The 20,981-nt window shown below is 38.6% G+C and overlaps 1 protein-coding gene across 5 annotated transcripts in view; it reads left to right on the top strand.

Moving 5' to 3' along the window:
• The first annotated feature begins 2,193 nt into the window (after positions 1-2,193).
• Positions 2,194-20,981, top strand: part of LOC134536220 (zinc finger protein 236-like) — a 33,857-nt gene continuing 15,069 nt past the window's right edge. Inside the window, exons 1-5 of one of the 5 annotated variants that reach the window (XM_063375884.1) lie at positions 2,194-2,420; positions 8,062-8,241; positions 10,073-10,282; positions 14,744-15,001; positions 16,565-16,761. In XM_063375884.1, the coding sequence (XP_063231954.1) occupies positions 2,280-2,420; positions 8,062-8,241; positions 10,073-10,282; positions 14,744-15,001; positions 16,565-16,761 (986 nt within the window). In that variant the 5' untranslated portion in view covers positions 2,194-2,279. The remainder of the gene's footprint in view (positions 2,421-8,061; positions 8,242-10,072; positions 10,283-14,743; positions 15,002-16,564; positions 16,762-20,981) is intronic. The other 4 variants (XM_063375886.1, XM_063375888.1, XM_063375887.1 and 1 more) reach the window with 4 other exon arrangements.

Raw genomic sequence — 20,981 nt, 5'->3', positions numbered from 1 at the left:
CGGCGAAAAACTACCTAAGCGTCAATGTAAAGTTTTTAATAATCACTTAAAATTATTTTTTTTTGGTACCTAGTCGAGAATATGTCGACAGGTATCAATAGACTTTGTAATTACTAACTAAATTCGTGATTCACTAGAGCATGTTAGAGTCTATTGTTATTACAGCAATAAACGGTACTGGCTGACTCCAGTGAAACCCATGCAAGACTGTCACCAGGTCTCATCTCATGTGACGTGCAGTGCAACAGGTATAATTTAACTTTAAGTGGCTCTACTTAAACATAATGTGTAATTTTCTGTCTTGTTCTGGGTATTTTTAACTTCGCCAGTTACAAGCTTCATCGTGTAACCCAAGTGCGTATCTTGAACTGCAACGTGTTCGATTTGTGTATTGTTTCACATTGTTTTAATGTAAAGTATTCTCCACAGTGTACCACTGCCAGCACAAACAGCAATAAAAATATGTGTTTCCCCAACTGCTTATATCATTCAGAGAACCTTTTCAGCTTAATCTATGATTTAGAATTCCTAGTGTGTATTTTAACTGCTTATTAAGTCTTTGCCTAGCCAAATCGGCCACGCTGGGGCCGACGACCCACGAAACATTGTCGGTTAGCAGTAAGAGCTAGTCTGGCATCCTCCCAGAACAAAGCCAAAAATATTTCACGCCAGCCCCCATTAGGTTCACCCCGGGTGTCGAAACAACAGACCACGGGTGATGGCAAAGTCTAATGTAACAACTCTAGTTCAGGCAGGAACTGTGTGCTGTATCTGCACATACCCTAACCTACACTAATACATACGGATGTGGCGTGTTGATGTTGCAGTGGTCTCAAGGTAAATATGGCAATGGGAGTGTGCTGGGGCCTCTGTTGTTCACAATTATGATAAACGATCTGGGGGAGGGCATGAAAGCCAGATGGAGGCTATTTGCAGATGACTGTGTAGTGTATGAGGTTGTGGGGGAAGGGGGATGTTTAGCAGAGGACTTGATAAGGTTGGAGCAATGGACGGAGAAAAATGGAATGTCCTTGAATGTTGGTAAGACAAAAGTTGTCAGATTTACAAAGAGGAGGAAAGTCACACGAAATGTATATTACTGGAAGGGGCAGGAGATAAGAGAGGCAGCAGGATATAAGTACCTGGGGGTGACACTGAAAAATGACCTAGGATGGGCGGAGCACATAGAAGGGGTGGTCAGGAGGGGAAGGCAGGCGCTGGGGTTGCTTGGTAGGACCCTGCAGGGAGCTGGGAGGAGGACAAAGGAGAAGGCATACTCCACATTGGTCAGGCCAATGTTGGAGTATGCGGCGGCGGTCTGGGACCCCTACCTGGTGACTGAGGTGAAGGAGCTGGAAGGGGTGCAGCGCAGAGCGGCTAGGTGGGTGATGGGAATGTGGAGAAGGAGGGAGGGGCAGGATGGGAAACTGCATAGCCCAACGGAAATGATTAAGGAGTTGGGGTGGGAAACGTTACAGAGGAGAAGAAGAGTGGAAAGGTTGGTCAGGATGTTCAAGGTGCTGAAGGGGGAAGGGGGATGGGGGCAATTGGGATACAAAGTACATAGAGGGGAGTACAGAGGACGAAGAGACCACAGATGTAAGCTCCAGAGGGTGTGGAGGCGGACAGAGAGAGGGCGGAACACCTTCCTGGTGAGGACGGGGAGGGAGTGGAATGGGCTGGGGGAGGAAATGGTGGAGGTCAGGGATGGGAGGGAGCTGAGGAGAAAGCTGATGGAGGGGGGGGGGGAGAGGGGAGTGAGTGGGAGTTCTTGCCACCGGGTGAAAGCCCAATTGCAGGTTAATAAGTAAATAATAAAAAAAAAATGAATGGAATTTGTACATCAGACATTGGAATGAAGTACAATTGCAGGAAAAATATTTTTATCAATTTTGATTACTTATCATTGCTTTAATTGAAATAAAACATGTTCTATATTCAGGACCTTTGGAAAAATTTAAATAAAAACAAATTTATTTAAAAAAAATTTTTTTGTCTGAAACCTTGATTAAAACGTTTTGGGTAAAAAATTTTCAAGAATTTGACATTTTATTTTTATACTTTTTTTTACACGATTCTAAAACAATTTTTTTTTAGTTATAGCTGTATCGTAAAACACAATTTTAAATCTGTTTGTTGGTCTACTGTTTCGAGGTATCGAAGTTTTGTAGACGTAACATTTGTGATTCGATTTTATGTTGAAGGTATTGTTTTTTCTGTAATATTTATGCTTTTTCGTTGTAGTGAATTGGGTTTTGTTATCAAAGCGTTTAGGAGCCATGGCTGGCTACAGAAGAGTAAATTATTACGAACTTTGTCGACTTTGCACGTCAAGCGAAGGGACGAAGATGCACATTTTCCGCGAAGAAGGCCGACGAAGACAACTCCCTACTAAAATACAGATCTGTTTACCATTGCAGGTATCGTAGTCAAGCCCGAATGTTTTCTCATGGATGCCATGTATCTATTGGCGTCCGCAGTGTGATTTCTGTGTATCGTAACGAGGCAGGTATATTTCAGCATTAAATGAGTACAGTATATCCAGGTTTGTGCTATGAAATGTTACGTGTTGCCGTAGGCCATCTGCTTTGTCCTAAATGTCATAAGCATGTCTTGTGTAGTGTTTTAGTGATTTCAGAAGCGTTTCACGTAATTTTTTTTAGTAAAGCAGTTAGTTACTAATAAACGTTCGCTTCTGTACGGGTGCGCGAATCTGCAATTTTTATTTTAAATGGTTAGAGTTAAGTGGCGTTTCTGATGACATGAAAATAAAATTTTAAAATTGAAGTTTTTATATCATTGCAGTGTGTGTTAATCATCTTACCCGAGCATGTGTTTTAAGTCCCACAATTTCCCATCTTCCTTATAGTTGTTAACTGATAGCTTCCCTCTGCTTCCTGAAACATGAGCAGAATGAGTGGTGGTACACTCAACTACCTGCTGCTTTTATCTATTGCATGTACGTCCTTTTTTTAATTTAAAGTAATATGTAAAATGCTTTTAGTAGATGATTATACCTTCCATTCTCACTTAGCTCGTGCTTTGAAGGCATGAGGGTCCAGTTATGCTCCTAAATTTAGTAGTGTAAAAATGTACTTTTATTGAATTGAACTGAATTATTTAACCCTAATGATCCCACTCCCACTATTCCCTTCTTAACCTTCTTAACCTTCTTTATCCTCTTTCTTTTTAACTTCCTGTGTAACACCCCTTCACAACTTCATTTACCCCCTTCGTAACTGCCTCTGCCCACTTCCTAACCCCTTAATCCGTACAAAACCCACATTAAACTTCATCTTAACCCCTTTAATTTCTACAAACTTATATTCTTCTTGTTGACTGACTAAGCACTGTTAGGCTGGGTTTATGAACTACACAATGTATGCACTGACGTAACAGTGCAATACGCAACCGATGCAAGAAAATCACTGTTGTTTACAAAACATGCACGACGTCACCAACCGTATAACTTAAAATATTAAAACAGTAAAAACATAGTTCTACCTTGGGCTTCTTTTGAAAAATTCACTTTTATTGCAAAAGCAAAAGATATTATTAATAATTAGATTTTAAAGAGTTATTTTCTTCATGGTGTGAAAGTTTAACAAGTGTAAAAATGATGTAGGCTACATAATAAAAAGAACACTGTGGGCGTCTGCATACAACAACTGCGTCTTTAAATGTTTGGAACACTTCTCTTCTAGTATGGCCGTCGAAAATGCAAGCCAAGAGTGTTTGAAATTGAACAATACTTGCGTTACGTTGTTTCATCGTGCGTAGTTTATAAACTGGAACTCCATAATATGATAGCTGCAACATTCTGGGTCTTGGCGTTCTTGCGTAGTTTATAAACCCGGCCTAAAGGTGGTGGTGGTGGTAGCTTGTGTCATCTGTCTTGGGGGGGAAATGCCGACCACCCGCAGGTACGGAGTTCCCGAGAGCGGGCACACTTGCGGTACGTAACAGTCAGTAGACACTTGTTCAGCACTAGTCACGCATACTCCTTCTACTGCTCACTGACTAGCACAGTTTAACTTCAGACATTTTCAAACAAACCTGGGGATCAAAAAAAACATTGCAGTTTGTAAGACTCTCATTTAAAAATTCAAACTGCCCTAAAGTTATGTTCATTATTCATTGACCAATAAATAATAGTAAAACAGAGTAAATATAAGTAGAATACACTTATGAAAAATATAGTTGTTGCCGTAAATTATTTTGCATGAAATATATTTCAGAGGGTACCTATTCAAAATATATTTTAATGTTTGGCATTCATTGGTCCACTTTTTAGGTTACTTAATAAAAAAGTTAATAAATGTTCTCTTGTTTGCAAAACATAGTTTTAATTTGATAGCCAAAAATTTAAAAAGTATTTCAGTTATTCTTAACGCACAATAAAACAAACTTCAGAAATCCTATTCAAGACCTGATTGTGTCTCACGGCTAGGTTTCAGTTGTTTAAAACATGTGTGTTATGATTTGATGAGTACCTATGCATTAGCCAAATGTTCGACTGAAATGAGATTCTGATCAAACATCATTCCAATTAAACTGTTTTGCATGTACATTTATTTATAATATAATGTATTCATTGTGTGAAAATATTTCTTTCAAATTGTGCAGTGGCATCTTTTTTTAAATTTAATTTTTGTTCCTTGGATTACACATGAAGTCAAGGTTCTAAGATATAGAATATGTCAGGTCATACAATGTAGAATATATTCACATGTTTACTTCCTTAAAATACATTACATAGTACGTGTTTAGAAAGATTACTTTAGAGAGTATACATAGTAATAGTAAAATTAGGTTTAGGGAACTTTTTACGGTATATAAAGCAAAATTATAGCACATTATACAGGATGCCGCAGGGAAACTAACTGTTTTTAAAATGAATAATACAGACAGTATAGGTGATATCAGTTTAGTTATTTTTTCCAATTTACAGAGAGTATTTAAAGTTTTTATTTATTTAGGTGGGCTTCTTTCTGGTTAATGCATTGAGGTAATTGAGTTTCGAAGCATCTCTCCATCCTTGACAGCATATTGACGGGTTTGTAATCAATAGCAGCTTGAATATTGTTCGTTAGTTGATCCAGGGTCCTTCTAAGGTGGGTGTGAACGAGGGATTTCAGATAACCTCATAAAAAAAGGTCACACGTGGCTAAATCTGGCAAGCGTGCCGTCCCCTGAAGATTGCCCCGCAAGGAGTTGAGGCGTCTGGAGAAGTGATCCTCAAAAGATTCATCTATGATCGTACCATGTGGACTGTGGTGCCATCCTGATAAAACCAGACAACCCTCACATCCATTTCTTCAAGTTTTAGAATATTAATATTAACAATAATAATAACAATAATAATAATAATAATAAACCTCCCCAATCACGTGTACATAACGAACAGAATTGACCATAACTATCTGACATTTTTCTTCCAAAAACCATGGTCCAGTGATGCCTATTCTGGACATCTCTGAAGAGCATGAGGGTGTCATGAGGCATATCATCAATGATGGCTTTGCATGCATTTTTTTTTTGTGAAAGGAAATTGTTTTATAATTTTGCACCACTGTCAATTTGTTCGAATGAAATTGCAGTTCGTTACGAAGCATTCGTCTCGCAGAATGAACGGACATCCCGAGAGCAGCAAGGAGATCGCAAGTTGACTGCCTGACCTGCTCAGTGTTTTGGGTGTCCTGACAGTTCTCGTAACTCCAGGTCTTTTTTTTCCCTTCACATCATCTGTTTTTATTTATTTATTTATTTATTCAATTTTTGTTCTGTAGATCCCATATGGAGGTAAGGACTCCGGGATATAGAACAAGTCAATTAATACAAATATATACATATATACAAACAAACTGTACAACCACAAAAACTAAATATTACAGAGTACTTTTACATTTCAAAAGTAAGAAAGAGAGATTAAAAAAAAAAAAAACATGGGTACTTAAAGCTGTCCACCCATAAAAGAATCCATTTCCGATCAGGAACACGACCCAAGGTTGTAATATCAGTGATTCTTGAATACACGTCGTGTGGCGATGGTTGAACGACCACTTTAAAAGTACGCCTCTGGGGCAAACGCACACTCCTCCCTCGTCCACTGCATGATGGTTACTAAACCTACCTGACAGAAACCATCAGGTCCTGCTCTTTTGGATAAGCACCACCCCACCCTTCTCGGAATAACTGTTGCTTCAGGACGCTCGTTTGAAATAAGGAAGTTTCCCTGCCACAGCCTGTACAATAGATGTAACCGTTACTGTGACGTCAGATGTCAGGTCAAACAACAGTTTTATTTCTCTATTTTCTATCAAATTAAAGTTAAAAGAGGATGTTCTAGGAGAATTGGATTTTAATTTATTTTAATACTGTTGAACTGTTTGTTATTTTCTGGGATGGTAAATTGTAGAGTTTTTATGCCCATGCAGTTTAAACATATTTCAAATTGCCTGGTGTCGTGTTTGGGATGCTCCTGGAAATAGTTCTTGATCGGGCTGAACCCTGGACACTCGGCGGGCCGCTCCAGCCTCTATATAAATATACGTACGAGGCACAGTAAAGGTTCCAGCAGCTTTAAAATTTTTACATTTATGAGCATGGTGTATCTGTATTGTACTAATTTTTTTTTGTAATTTTCATTTATTTTGTCTCAAAAAATACTATTTCATAGGTTACCTACTAACATCATCCACCTAGAAAAAGGTGACAATGATGCATCAAAATTAAGAGGTATTGTAACTGCAGATTAAAAAAAATTTTGTCTTCAGAGGAAATTATAGTGGGGTAGGTGGAGGGGATATATCTCTCCCACCCTCCCCCTCCAAAAAAATATCCTTATAAAAATTTATATTATTCCTACGACCAAGTGAAAAGAGTTTGAAAGCAAACAGGGGCCAGATGGTTCAACCCCTCCCCTCTCCTGACGCTCCTGTGTCTCCTGGTACTCTCGTGCACAAAAGTGTACCTAATCACGTGCACAAAATATGCTTAAAAATTTGCAGTAACCCACTTTATAGTCTCCGCCGGGAATTGAACCCGGATGTGAAAATTGTAGCCATTCAACCACCGCGCCTCCCTTATAAATACTAGGTGCAGGTGATCAGTTGTAATTAGTTAATTTTTATTTACAGCTTCTAAAAAATTTGTAGCCTAGAAAGAAATTAAATTGTGTTCAGAAAGTGCATGCGTGTAGTGTGCTGAAAGATTTCAGCGATTTATGATTTAGGTTCCGTGTTCAATAATAGGTGGGGAATGCTGATATACGAGGATAGTGAAGGCTGTGATTTCTTGTTCTTCTTTTATTGGTGCAGAGGAAAGAATAAAAATAATAATAATTCTGTTAAGTCAGGAAAAGGTGAAATATTTGTCATTGAACTTCGAGGAAGATTGCTATGAAACAATTTTTCCCGTGCTTAGTTGGATTCCTAAAAGGCATAAATTAGCATATTTTCAACAAATTTAGTTGTTTCTTTTAAGCTTGGTTCTATATTTAAAAATTTCTTACAATTTAGAGTATTATAATTTATAGTACAAACAATTAACCTTTTCACTTTGTTCTCCATTGTGGCTACTGAAATTTTAGAAAAATATATTTGTATATAACTCTTCATGGAATGATTATTGAATAACTAAAGCATTGGGTTTGCAAGTTTTTTTATCTCTAAAGCACATAGTATTGTTTAGCAAGTTTTCTAAACGGCCACTGACTCGTGTAGTGCGTTCGTAAGTATTCCAAGATGAAGCAAAATTTTAAATTTTTGACATGGTGGATAAAATTACAAAGTTAACGTCAATAGTGTCCCTATCAAAATAGAATTAAGATTTGCACACAACTTTTATCTTTTAACCTTTCTGATACGATAAAAACTTGTGCAGTAACCCCGGTGTTGGTCTCAGATTGTCGGTGGTTGGCTTCGTAGAGTGACAGACTTACGTGCATGACTGCGTAGCGCTTAGAGAGGACAGAAGGTCGATGAACCCTCTCCAAGTGCATACGAGGTGACTCGTCCATCAATCCACCGCCCTCGCACCGTCCAATGTCTGTTCTTGCAGGTCTGTGAGGACGACTCCCTCCCCAAAATAATCTGCAGCCAGTGCGTGGAAAAGCTGGAGAGCTTCTACGACTTCCGAGAGTCGTGCATCAACGCAGAGGCCATGCTCGAAAGCTATTTCACCTCCTTGCGCTATTCCGAAGACTTCACAAGAGAGGGCAAGGTTGGAATAGCAAGAAATGTTAGCCTACATGTTGTTTCTCTCTCTAGGTGAAGTTAGTTGTAAGATTCGTTGCCCTAGGCCATGCAAGTCAAAGTTCAGGGGGAAGTCTCGTGCCGAGTTGCTGTTGTAATTCGACGGAAAGCATCAAATGTATCTCCTGTGGTATTTTGAAACAACCTCAATTGATTTTTTTTTTTTTTTTTTTTTTTTTGGCTATGTTTAATGAGCTCTTTGGAATTTTATTTGTGAACTGCCAGAATATTGAAAGCGGGCTAGAAAAGTAGATAATTATTTGAAAGAATCGTTGATGCTACGTATCAGTTAACCCCTTGAAGTTTGATTTGTTTTTAACAGTTAAGTGTCGGCATTTTGCTACTCAAATTGATGTTCTGCCGTATTGTACTGTTCTCACAACAGTGTGTAGAGGCTACGTACTTGGGTGTGGATTAGTTAGTTCACATTATTGCATAATGAGTAAGACTTGAAAATCAAAATTAGCGGTTCAACTTCTCAATTGCAGTAGACGCATTTAATTGAGCCTGAAGTGTGATCTATACCATAAGATGCTCAACACGGGCATTAATTCTACGATGATAAAGAAACTTATTTGCAGAAAACCATCAGAGTTCATTACCGTCTTTGATTAAGTTTCAAGTGCGGCAGGACGAACCATGATGTATTCAGTTTTCAGTCTAAAAGTTTATTTTATAGAAACAGTACAATAGTGTAGCTAAGTAGGGGTTCATATTTGCACGAAATGTGTTCCTAGAAACATGAACTGCACAATATTACTTTTCTCCTATCTCGATGATTGGAATCACAGAGTTGTCTTAAGATAGGTACATATCGAACCTACACCACCAACTACAGGGAAGGTATGTATCACAAATAGTATTATTTTGAATGAAGAAAGGTAAGTAATGTATTAACTCCAACAGTAACACTGCAAAGGTTCTTGGGTACTGTGAAGTATTTTAAAGTGAACAAGATGCCCACTAAAATGAGTAAATGTAATAAACATTTACTGTTGTGGTTATCGCGCTTGGCTGGAGAACTTTACTGTTTTAATTTACTGTAGTATTTGGTGTGTGAATGTCAGCACACTTGTCATTGCTCACGTTCGTACTATGGTATTTGTTAAGATTCACCGACTGCACGATCAAGCCAGTTGATTAAAATGCATTTGGCCACAAGTGGCATCTCAACACAATCATCTTTGTCTTTACAATGTATCTGCTATGTGTGGGTTAGCGCTTGCGTTGCGTGGAGCAAACCCTGCGTGGACGCACAACTGTTCCGTGGTAGTGCTTGCTGCGGTTGTGCTCGCAACACTGTTCTCAGCACGGTCAGCGTCTTCCTGTCGTTCTTTTCAACGATAAACTTACTAAGTGAAGATGCATGATGTGTGAACATTTAGGTCCAGTCTGCTGGTACAGACGCTAATTCATAATCGATTGGGAATCTACAGGAAAAAAAAAAGGTTTGGTTGGTTGTTGGACTGAGCCCGTATTAGCGCTGTATTCGCTAAACTGCACAACTTGTTGGGTGCAGCAACAATGTCGGTGCGACCTCAAGCCATATGTTCGGTTCCCCGGTCGCCCGTCCGTGGCAGCTCGAAGACGACCGAACAAAGTGAAATGCGACTTCTGGACATGGTTTTCTTACCGCGTGGTGAAATCGACTCGCGCATCATCTTGTCCAATGCCAGGAGCCACTGCGGGGTGGCGTAGGCGGCAGCGAGGCAGTAGCTCTGTTCCGCCGGCGGAACGTCGCTCGGAGACAGGGTTTGCTCCGCGCGGCCTGGGACGCGCCCACGGCACGGCTAGCTGCAGCGAGCGTGTGCTGCCAGGTGTACGTGAAGGAGGAGTGCCCGTCCAAGAAGAAGGGCTCGGACTCTGACGGCAGCGGCGGGGGCAAGCCGCCCCTGCCGCAGCAGCAACAGAAGGTCGCCATAGCGACTGCGGCTGACGGCCTCAACAGCCTGGTGCAGGCGGCGGGCATCCAGATCGTGAGCGATGCCGAGGGGACGCGGGTGCAACAGTACAAGTGCGCCATGCAGGTACCTGACCGGCCGGGGGCAGCGGGCAGGGGGGGTGGTCGGGACGGACGACGACGACCGTGGAAGACGTGACACTCGAGCAAAATGCCTGAGAGAACCAGGTCACGGTAAGCTACTGTAGTGTGTTTTCGCTGATCTGAACACTGGAAATTGACCACTGTACGTAACTGATAAATAAACATAAGCATTGAAAAGTACTTGTTGCATTGGTGGCTGCTGAACTAGATTCATTTAAACAATAGTTAAATTGGAAATTTCCAACTTTATTGGTCTGTATGAGTATCTCTTGTGTGGCGGGATAAATTTCAAACTGATAGTATATAAAGGGCAGGAATCACTAAATGTTTATTTGAATGTGAAGTAAGTGTAATACTAACACTCTCGTCCTCTTCGTACATCCTAATAGTCCCTAATCTTTTCCTCTGTGGATTGTTTTGACGTGTGTTGACGCGAGAGATGCAGTGATAAAGAGCGTGTAGGATGACGCAGTAAGAGTAGTGCACCCTAGAGGTGGCATTCATAAGAACCTGCAGTCGTGCTGTTTGGCTTACCGAGACCTGAGGGATTGTTGCAAGGTTTTGATGATGCTTTTGAAGTGAAACTCTTTTTATATCCGGTAGCTGAAGTTGAGGTGATGACGTTATCAAAGCTTAACAAAAGTGCATTACAAAAAAATTATGGATAACGAAAACTGTATCAAAAATACTCAGCGCATTAACAGATGGAGAAGCCGCATGGGGCCAGACATTATGAAAATAGAAAATAATATTTTCAGCTATTTTCTTGGCAAATACAGCGTGTAATAATTATATACTGGGGCACACTGCAGGATATTTCACAAGGAATTTGATAAATTTGGTAAAATTAGTTAAAAGCTGTTCATGATTACATTTAGCTGTGCATTGATATGTTTGATTTCTGTTATCTCGCCTAGATTGCAATACAGTCATTGACATGACAGTTGACATGAAGCATCGCAGGAGCACAACTTATCAATTAATATCAAATACATAATTAGGAGAAACAGAAGTATTATTAAACACATTTTAACAAGACTATATTTATACTTGGACAGACAAATAAGCAAAGGATTCATTTTAAAACCATCATCAGAAAAGTCTATAAATATATTTGTACAATGATATATCACATTTTATGGACACAATAACTGCTGTAATTTTCCACAAATCACTTTTAATCTGATACATAAAATACAGAGATGAAAATCTCTGTTGAGTTCATTAATGGGCGAAATGACTAAATGGTTAGAAATGGGGAAGGTTTTTGAAAAACAAACAAATTGCTTTAACTACCTTAATATGACATATCACATCTGTTTGAGATAATTAATCCTCAATGGAGCAAACGTTTGTGTAATTAAATTTTTGATATAACAAGCTATTATTGCAAAGGGTGGAAAAATAAATGTGATTAGAAAGAGAAATATTTCATTGTTTTATTATTTCATTAATAGGCATATTATAAAATCAGTTCAACATTATTGTACATCTTTTTATCACAATAAATTTGATGACTGTAAACCTTAGTGCAAAAGCACGTATATTTTTAAATACGTAGTTTATGGGCGTAAATGGGCGTGTTATGCTATGAGAGTTTCCACAAGCAGCCTAGCACAGAACCTTGCTACCTGCGCCGAGCCAATCACCAGCTCATGGCTATGTCATTCTTATTAAGATTCTAGATTGATTTAAAACACTGATGTATGTCGAAAAAAAATTTTAATCAATCTTCCCCCATTGCAAGAATGTAAATATTCTTGAAAATGCTGTATACATTGGAAACATTGTAACATTTTGGCTTTATAGAATATGCAAAAAATGCAAAAATTATCTATAAATGTAAACCTGCACCAGTAGGCTGTGCTGAAAGTGGATTTTTTTGTCTTCTCTTGTTAACCGAGCTAAGTGGGGTCTCTGTTACCAGAGCGATCAACATTTGTATGTATGTATGTATGTATGTGACTTTGTCTGATGATAACTTTCAAGCCAGTGATTGGATTTTCATAACATTTGGTAGGTAGGCAGGTATGGCAGTATAATTTATTACAACTCAGTCGGCTCGGCTAAAAGACAACCTGACTTTCTACATTCACAGAACACTTTTAAAAAAAAATTATAAAAAAAATTTAAATGTTTGTTGATATTTTAAATTTAGAGCTTAGGTACAAATTTGGTTATGCAGTTTTTACTGAAGAAAATATTTAGTAGAACTTTTACTTAGACTTATTTTTTTTTCAGAGCTGCACAAAACAAAACAATCCGTCACTACGCGATGCTTACAAGTCCACACAGTTCTCATAACAAAATTTCCCTGCTAAAAAAATGTGAATGCTTATTCATTTGGATGCTGTCTAAAATGTTCTTAATGCTCAATTTCACATTTCACATCTCGTTAAGTCCTGAAGTTGCTTGGCGTCGACGATGCAAGCCAAGGGACAAACGCAAAAATTTACTTAAGCCCCATCGTAGGCTGAAGGCCGACGACTGTGGTCACTGTAATTCTAACTGAATATCCGAGTGTAGGTTGATTACCGGTGCCACCCGGACCACAACCATGAAGGTTGTTACTTATTACACATTATTTAATTTTTGCTTGGGCCACTGCCGAATGCGACTTTCTCGGGCGACATTAAGCAGAGGACTAACGAGATCACGCCACTGCCTCCAGCCACACAGGGAGGAGGGAGTCACGTGACCTCACTGGCCAATCACAACACAGCTTTCACAACTCCGCCAATCATGACACATTTCACTACAGTAAAACTTCCAGATGTCCGTGCCTGCTTTTACTGTCTCTCGCTCTTTAGTCAAAAGATAATCACTGTAGGAAATGCACTAGTTCAACTTTCCCATCATAAGAATATTTATAGCAATAGCCAGTAAGCCTTGGCAGCTGAAAAAAATCTTAAAAACCATGCTCTTATTTGATACTAATATTGTCTTCATTCTAATCAGATCTTAAGTTCTCGATAAAACTAGTTTTCTAACTTGACTATCAAGGTAGTCGTTTTATACGTGACGCCAGTAGAACATGCAGTTGAAGTTCAGGATGAGCGCCGGCATATAGTTGAAGTTAATTCAAGACAACAAAAGTATTATGTTTAGAAAATAAATAAATCAGTATCACTTTTATACTAATCATTAAGCATCATTAAGGTGGCTAGTCGTTCGTTACACCACAAATAAAAACTTAATTAAGTGAAACAGGTATCCTCTGGGATAACTAAAAATGATAGTTAAAATAGACTTTGCAGATGTAAATTTGTGAACATTAATTGAATGAAAATAAGTGAAAAACATGTTAATTCTATGCCAAAAGAAATATTTAAGGAGATGCTAATATTCTGAACACAACAAAAACAAATTTAGCAATTTCACTACTCTGAGACATATCGTCATATTAGCGTCAATTCATAGAGATAGGTAATCCGGAAGGAGTCCTTTCCAACAAGAATATCATCTGTTTGAGCCGTGAGGGTCCTTCCACTCGCTGGAACCTGTAGACGTCCCTGGTCGCCTGTTGGTCCTCGGCTAGTCATCACCGCGCACTGGAAGACGCTGATCACAGGACTCCTCAAAGTGCTCAACACCTCTTCAAACTAGTCGTCAAACTAAATGTAGTTGAACTGTATGATCTCAAAATTATTATTCCTAGAGTTTCACCGCAAAGCATCTGTTATTTATCTTCGCGATGCACCAATTTCAGGAAATTAATGTTCGAAGTTGCGATATCTTCAGTTACTGAACTCTTTTGAAATCAAGTTCAAAAATTCTCGGGATTACCAAAAGATAATTTTTCAAAACTCTTTTTATAACTGTATAAATTAATTGGTCTAGCTTGACGTAGTTACTCAATTATATTCTTGATCATTCAGCTAGTAATCAGAGTATTAACGACAATTTGACTTATTAAAACTAGACTACATGAAACAAGTCTGACGTCAATGAAGGTTCGAAGCCTACCAAATGTTCTTAATAAAACTATTTTGCTTGGACCCTCTAGCGAAAAAATTCTGCACAATCGGATGGCAGCCAAACATTTTTTTTTTTAACAAAAAAAAACAAAGAGTAACACATGATATTATGCTCAGAGATAGTAAGTACACTTCAAATTGAACATCACTATTTAATTCGTAAAGAAACATTTTGTCTCGAAATTCAGATAACATTAACTACAGTCACATCGTGTCTGTGCGAAGTTACTCCACACCAGCAATAAAAAAAAATAGCTATTGTGTGTGACAGAAACACCAACGCACTCTTTGATGGATGAGAGAAACACTTTTGTAGCAACAGGGAAAGCTACTAGATTGTATTTTGCTCACGAACAAATGAATCGGCCTGGCGCACGGACGGTTATGTTCGTCTCCCTGGTGCGCCGCGCGCGCGAGGGCCTGCGAGGGCCCCTGGTGACGGCCGGGGTGCCGTGGCGTGCCCGCAGATGCAGCCGGGCGCCGCGGGGACCACGGTCGTGGAGGCGGCGGCCTCGGAGGCCCGCTACAGCTACGAGCCCTGCGCGGCCTCCGGCACGCCGCGCCCCCTGGAGGAGAGCGCGGCCGCCGCCCAGGCCGTGGTCATCTCGAAGGTGGAGGACGGCAGCACGCAGTGCAGCGAGACCGACTTCAACAACAAGGTGACTGGCGGCGACGGGCCCGCAACACGCTCCCACGCGACCGATCTAAACTCGATGTTCTACAGCGTAAGAATGTTGGCATATAGTTGTGCACAAGGGGCAAGAGTTGTGTTCCAGTGTGTCCTGTCTCGCACCCCACCTTGGACCCACTGATTACGTTCTACTAATTCTTGCCTCTTGTGTATGTATTACAAAGTTCTAGGCACGTATTATCGATAAGGTACATTTTGGCAGCTAAAATGTATAAGTATTTAGTTTGGTGTGGCTTTAACTGCTCGTGTTACCATCGTGAATAAAATAGTAAGGTTGAGGAAATGGATACAAATGTAACATTCACTGGTGGGCAGATAGAAAAAAATAGTTGTTTGAAGATGTTTTGTGTAGCTTTAGTTTCTAATATGACTTATTATTAATAGAATTATCATGTTATGTTAGTAAACAAGGGACTTCAAGAGTAGAAATAAGTGATTTGAATGAATGTCTGAATGAGATGGTTTGAGTGAGTGATATTGCATGAAGGTGACTGAAAAAAAAAGCAAAGATTGTGTGACCAAAAATTGTGTGTGAGTTAGAAAAGTTTGTATGTGAGTGAGCAAATATTGGTTGTGAATAGCAAAGATTGAGTGCAAGTGAGGAAATATTTAATGTGATTAAGCAAATGTTGAGTGTGAGCAAAGATAGTTTGGAAAAAACCAAAGATTGAGCGTGAGTGAGCAAAGATTGTTTATGAATGAGCACAAGAGAAAGTGAGATGTTGTAAAAGGCAGAAAAACTTCATGAGAACTAGACCAAGTGTGAGTTGTTAGTATATTCGAGAGCATGTCTGTGTGGAAGAGAGTGAAATGGTGCAAGAGGAAAATACTGCACCTTGAATACTTAGTTTAGTTCTGTGTGCCTTTTCTTTTGGCTTCTTATTTTAAGTTTTCTTTAATTGTGTACCTTTTTTTTCTTTGGTTCGCTTTACAATTTATGTAGTTGAAAAAAAAATCCTTGTATTAGATGTTTTTGTATTGAACATGGTTTCTGGTTCTTAGAAAAAATATTTTGCAGTTATTTAAGTTATGATGCTTAGTGTTGGGGTTGAGTAGTGTTGGAGTTGAGTAGTGTCAGGGTTGAGTAGTGTCGGGGGTTGAGTAGTGTTGGGGTTGAGTAGTGTTGGAGTTGAGTAGTGTCGGGGGTTGAGTAGTGTCGGGGGTTGAGTTGTGTCGGGGTTGAGTAGTGTTGGAGTTGAGTAGTTTTGGGGTTGAGTAGTTTTGGGGTTGAGTAGTGTTGGGGTTGAGTAGTGTTGGGCGAGTAGTGTTGGGGTGAGTAGAGTAGTGTTGGGGTTGAGTAGTTTTGGGGGTGAGTAGTGTCGGGGGTTGAGTTGTGTCGGGGTTGAGTAGTGTTGGAGTTGAGTAGTTTTGGGGTTGAGTAGTTTTGGGGTTGAGTAGTGTTGGGGTTGAGTAGTGTTGGGCGAGTAGTGTTGGGGTTGAGTAGTTTTGGGGGTGAGTAGTGTCAGGGGTGAGTAGTGTTGGGGCGAGTAGAGTAGTGTAGGGGTTGAGTAGTTTTGGGGGTGAGTAGTGTCAGGGGTGAGTAGAGTAGTGTCGGGGCTGCTGGCAGACGGCGTGAGCCGAGCCTGGTGTGCCGCAGCAGTCGCCGGGCAGCAGCGACGGCAGCGAGGCGGTCGTGGGGCAGCAGCCCCAGCAGACGGTGGCCTTCGCGACGGCCGCCGGCACCGGCCAGGAGATGCTGGTGCACTTCAACTTCACCAAGGACCGCGATGGCTTCCTGCGTGCGGACGACACGGCCGCCACGCTCCAGAGGGTCGACATTCCCGCGGCGCAGGCGTAAGGCTACTTCAGTACTCTCCCGCGCCCTCGCCTCCTTGGCGGGGCTTCAGGTTCGGGGTGTCTACTGGTCACGAAAGTCTCCATGAAGTAACAAAACTGAAGATCTGAAATAATTGGGAACGGTGCTGAACGTCTCAATACTTTTAATTTCATAACTTGCATTTTTTGGTACCCCAATTCAGTTTCTAGTTGCACGTAAAATACTACCAGTCTGTGAATAGTTGGAAGACTTAATTCGTGCAGATGTATTCTCTGAAAGGTTTTTTTTTTTTTTTCCCCTAACTTAAAAATGGTCACATTCCTATTAGAGCTGTACCAATTCACAAAATTTTGCCGATAATGCATATACAACTGTTGTTGCCAATTGAACGATTCCGAACCAATACAGGAGAAAAAAACATTTTTTTTTTTATAATTTTATTAATTGATCCAAAATAACTCATAAAAAAGCATGCAATGCAAATGCATGTGTATTTTAGTTTATTAATGGAACATGTACTCTCTTTTTTTAATTAGTATTTTTAGCTTTTTTTTTGTTTTTAGTTGCTTCTTGAGAAATGAATCTATAAATGGAGACCAGAAAATTTAATAATTCAATACTTAATTATATAAAATAAGATTTTTTAATATAAATATGTAACTATGAAATATATTAATTCACAAAATACTAAGTTAAAAAAATTAATGGGAATTCCAATACCATCCTGACGCGTGCAGCGGCAAAAATTTATGGTACCAAACATTTATAGGGAAGTGCGTTCCATGTGGTCGCTTTGCACGTGAAACAGTAAAAATAGTTTACGTTATGTGAAGTCCTATATTATTTGGTTATTATTTTTTTATTCAGTTTTAAAAACTTTACGTAAGTTAATATAAAAATGTCTCCGTCACTATATTACGGACATTTCTTTTGCCGTTGAAGCAGTTGGTATTCTTCGTTGTTTGTAGTGGTAACCATGCCGTAAATATTTACCTTGCTGGTGACATATTTATTTACAATGTATTAGATTCAAGAACGTTATTAAAACATAGGATGTTTAAGTTTGATATGTATGGCTGGCACACGTAGTTAAGAAATGACGGAGAGTTCAAAGTATGTACAGTCAAACCTCTATCTATCGAACTCGCATGTATCGATTGTCCGTGTTTATCGTATACTTTCTACGGTCCCGGCAAAATTGCCATACAACTAAGGTTAAAAAAGTCCGCTTGTACCGATGTTCGAATTATCGTTTTGTCCGTATTGATCGTACAAAATATGTGGTCCCGTCACTATAAATTATAATAGATGATCGTTTTAACCATAAAGATTTTGCAGAAATAACCATTTCTTAGAAAGAAACCGTCATAAAAACATTAACGATAGTATACAGTAGTAAAAATCAACTTAAATCTGCAGCCAAGTAATGGAGCACGTAAATATGAAGAAAAGACAAATGAACAACAACTTACGAAGAAATATGCATGATGTACCATAACTACAGTACAAACCCAATTGTTATCCTAAGATAATTACCATAAAAAGAACTAAAGATTCTTTGTCGATACCATAATTACTACAGAAGCACGATAGCTACCACATTTGCACTACAGTTACCGTAACAACCGAGATGTATATTTACCGTGACGGTAATGTATTTATTTATGACATATTAAAAATAAAGAACATTATTGAAAAATAGGATGTTAAATTTTTATATGTACGTTTGGCACATGTTGCAAAGAAATAATGCGATCTGAAAAAATGCAGTACTACTACGAAAAGCGAAAAGGGTAATCGTGCATTTTTAGGTTAGGGCAGTCTCTCTCGTTTTTCAGTAATATCGGCCGAAAATTAACAAGCGTATCGGAAGTCGGCAGAAATGCCGATTCAACTAAATATTGGCAAAATCGGCTTCTTCAGTACAGCTCTACATTTGATGACATGAGTAAACATATTTCAGACTTCAGGATATTGAAAAAGACTTTAATTTCCATGTAGATGGATTGTGCGTATGTTTTTTTTTTTTGCAAGTGTAAATTGAATTAAGTATAATACTTCCATTTTTATTTATTTTTCAACTGATTTAACTTTAATTACAAGTAACTGATATATTTCTGACACTAATTTTGAGGTTGAAATATTTTTTAAAAATTCTTAGAGTGAAGTCCACATCTATTGAATGTCCGCATTGTAGAGTCAGCTAGTGTAAATATTGAAATTCTTTAATATAGTTAATAATTTCAGTTTCTCTAGCCTACCTCTCTCAGTTTTAAGAATTGTATCTAGAAGTTTGTGTCTGAAAGTCAAATTACAGTGTGTCAAAAGTATGTTAAATACTAATCTCGTGACTAGACCTTGTAATAACGTGTAAACAAATTCAAATGTAATATTTATATTTGCGTGTAATGTTTGCGCAGACGGTGACAATACACTTCGAAAGGCACAAATCACGCTTTATATAAATAAACTTAACTAAAATAATTTATTTTAACTACAGATGGAATTTGTTATTACTCTCAAATTCAAAGCATCTAACAATTCTTTCACTTGATTAAGTTATCTTTAAGATCAAATGTTAATTACTTGGATGTTATTTATTTTAACTAACTTCAGTCCGGCAGAGCGTGGACTACTGGGTACGTAACTTGCAGTACCAGTCAAACAAAATAGCAATACGTTCTTTCAATATCAAGTTCCATCTATACTATCTAATATTATTTAGTTCGGGATCGCGATTCCGGAATTTGAATGGTAAATCTAAAGATGAACAAGTACACGGTTTTTCTGTACAAATAATATGATCTATAATATAAAAGCTTCTAGTTCTGTGAAAAATGTTTGTCTTGTTTAAGTCGTAATTCGTTAGGGTACTTCTATAATCAGTGAGTCTTCGGGTGATGGGGTAAGGGACCAAACATTGCTGCAGGATACCCACGAGACGTGTAGGTTCTCGGAGAATCCTTGGTTCGACTCAATCAGGACTGCGAACTTGGTGTTGCTCCTCCGGTCTCTAGCGGGCGGCAGGAATACGCGCCGTCACGACTCCATCCTTCAGGCTGTGGGCTGCAACTGGCTGGACTGCACGACGGTCATCCTTCCCGGGCTCGAACTGCGACTTTTCATTCTTCGACAGGATTCTTCTTTCTTCGGAATTGTAAACGGCATTTATTCTTCGTAGTTTCAAAGCAATTTACAGTCATTGGACGATCTCTTGAATCTGGATATTCGTCGACTTCTCTTCTTAATAATTATTTAGATTCTTGACGTCTGAGTCTTATCTTCGTTGATTAAATTTATTAGTTCCTTCAACATCTCAGTCAATATTGGCATTAATAACCATTTTCAATTCTTCTATAAATATTCAATTCTAAATTAATCTCGAAATCGTTGCGTTCTAGATGTTGCCTTAATCAAGTCTCAATTCGTTCTAAAAGAATATTTTCCCTGTCACTAATAAACAATTTTCTTAAGGTTGTTGATAAAACAAAACTAGTAAAATTACTACCCATTACTGCCGTGTTCATCTTTAAATTAATAGTGGTTACAAAAAATACTGATATGCTAGCCTTGACAATAATTTAAAATAAAAATTAACATAGAGTAATACATAGACAAAACGATAACCAAAGAAATTTACAGTCTGAATTAATCATAGATTACAAATATAAACATACGGAATAAAATGTAATTAAACAAAATAAATATTAAGGAAATTAAATATTTACTTTCTAGAAAGGGTAAATATTGCCTTTATAGCATCTACTGAATTTTTTTTGTTGGTCCCCTGAAAAACGATAGATAGAGGTTTGACTGTAGTAGTACGAAAAGTGAAAAGGGTACTGGTGGATTTTTAGGTTCTGACGGGCACTTTCATTTTTCAATTAACAAGTGTATTATGAATTGACAGAAACGCAGATTCAACTAAATATAGGCAAAATCGGGTTCTGCCGATTCTTATCTGCACAGCTCTAAATCCTGTTAGGGCTGTGCTATTGGGGTTTGTATTGGTCGGTTGGTTCCAGTTTGGTTTTATTTCAAGAACCTTGGTTCTGGTGCTGGTTCTCACAGAGCAATAAAAATCTCAGTGCTACGTAAATATGAATTAGGTTAACTGGTTTATTACTGGGTTATTAAAAACAATCTAACAAACATAGAAAAAAAAATACACTCTTTGGTTTGGACTAAAACCTTATTTAACTGTTTTAAATATTTGGAATAGGTAGGACAATCATTG

Source organism: Bacillus rossius, chromosome 10 (genome assembly GCF_032445375.1).
Source record: "Bacillus rossius redtenbacheri isolate Brsri chromosome 10, Brsri_v3, whole genome shotgun sequence".
Classification (NCBI taxonomy): domain Eukaryota; kingdom Metazoa; phylum Arthropoda; class Insecta; order Phasmatodea; family Bacillidae; genus Bacillus; species Bacillus rossius.
The sequence above is the reverse complement of the archived record's forward strand: the minus strand, read 5'-3'. Positions and strand labels throughout refer to the sequence as shown.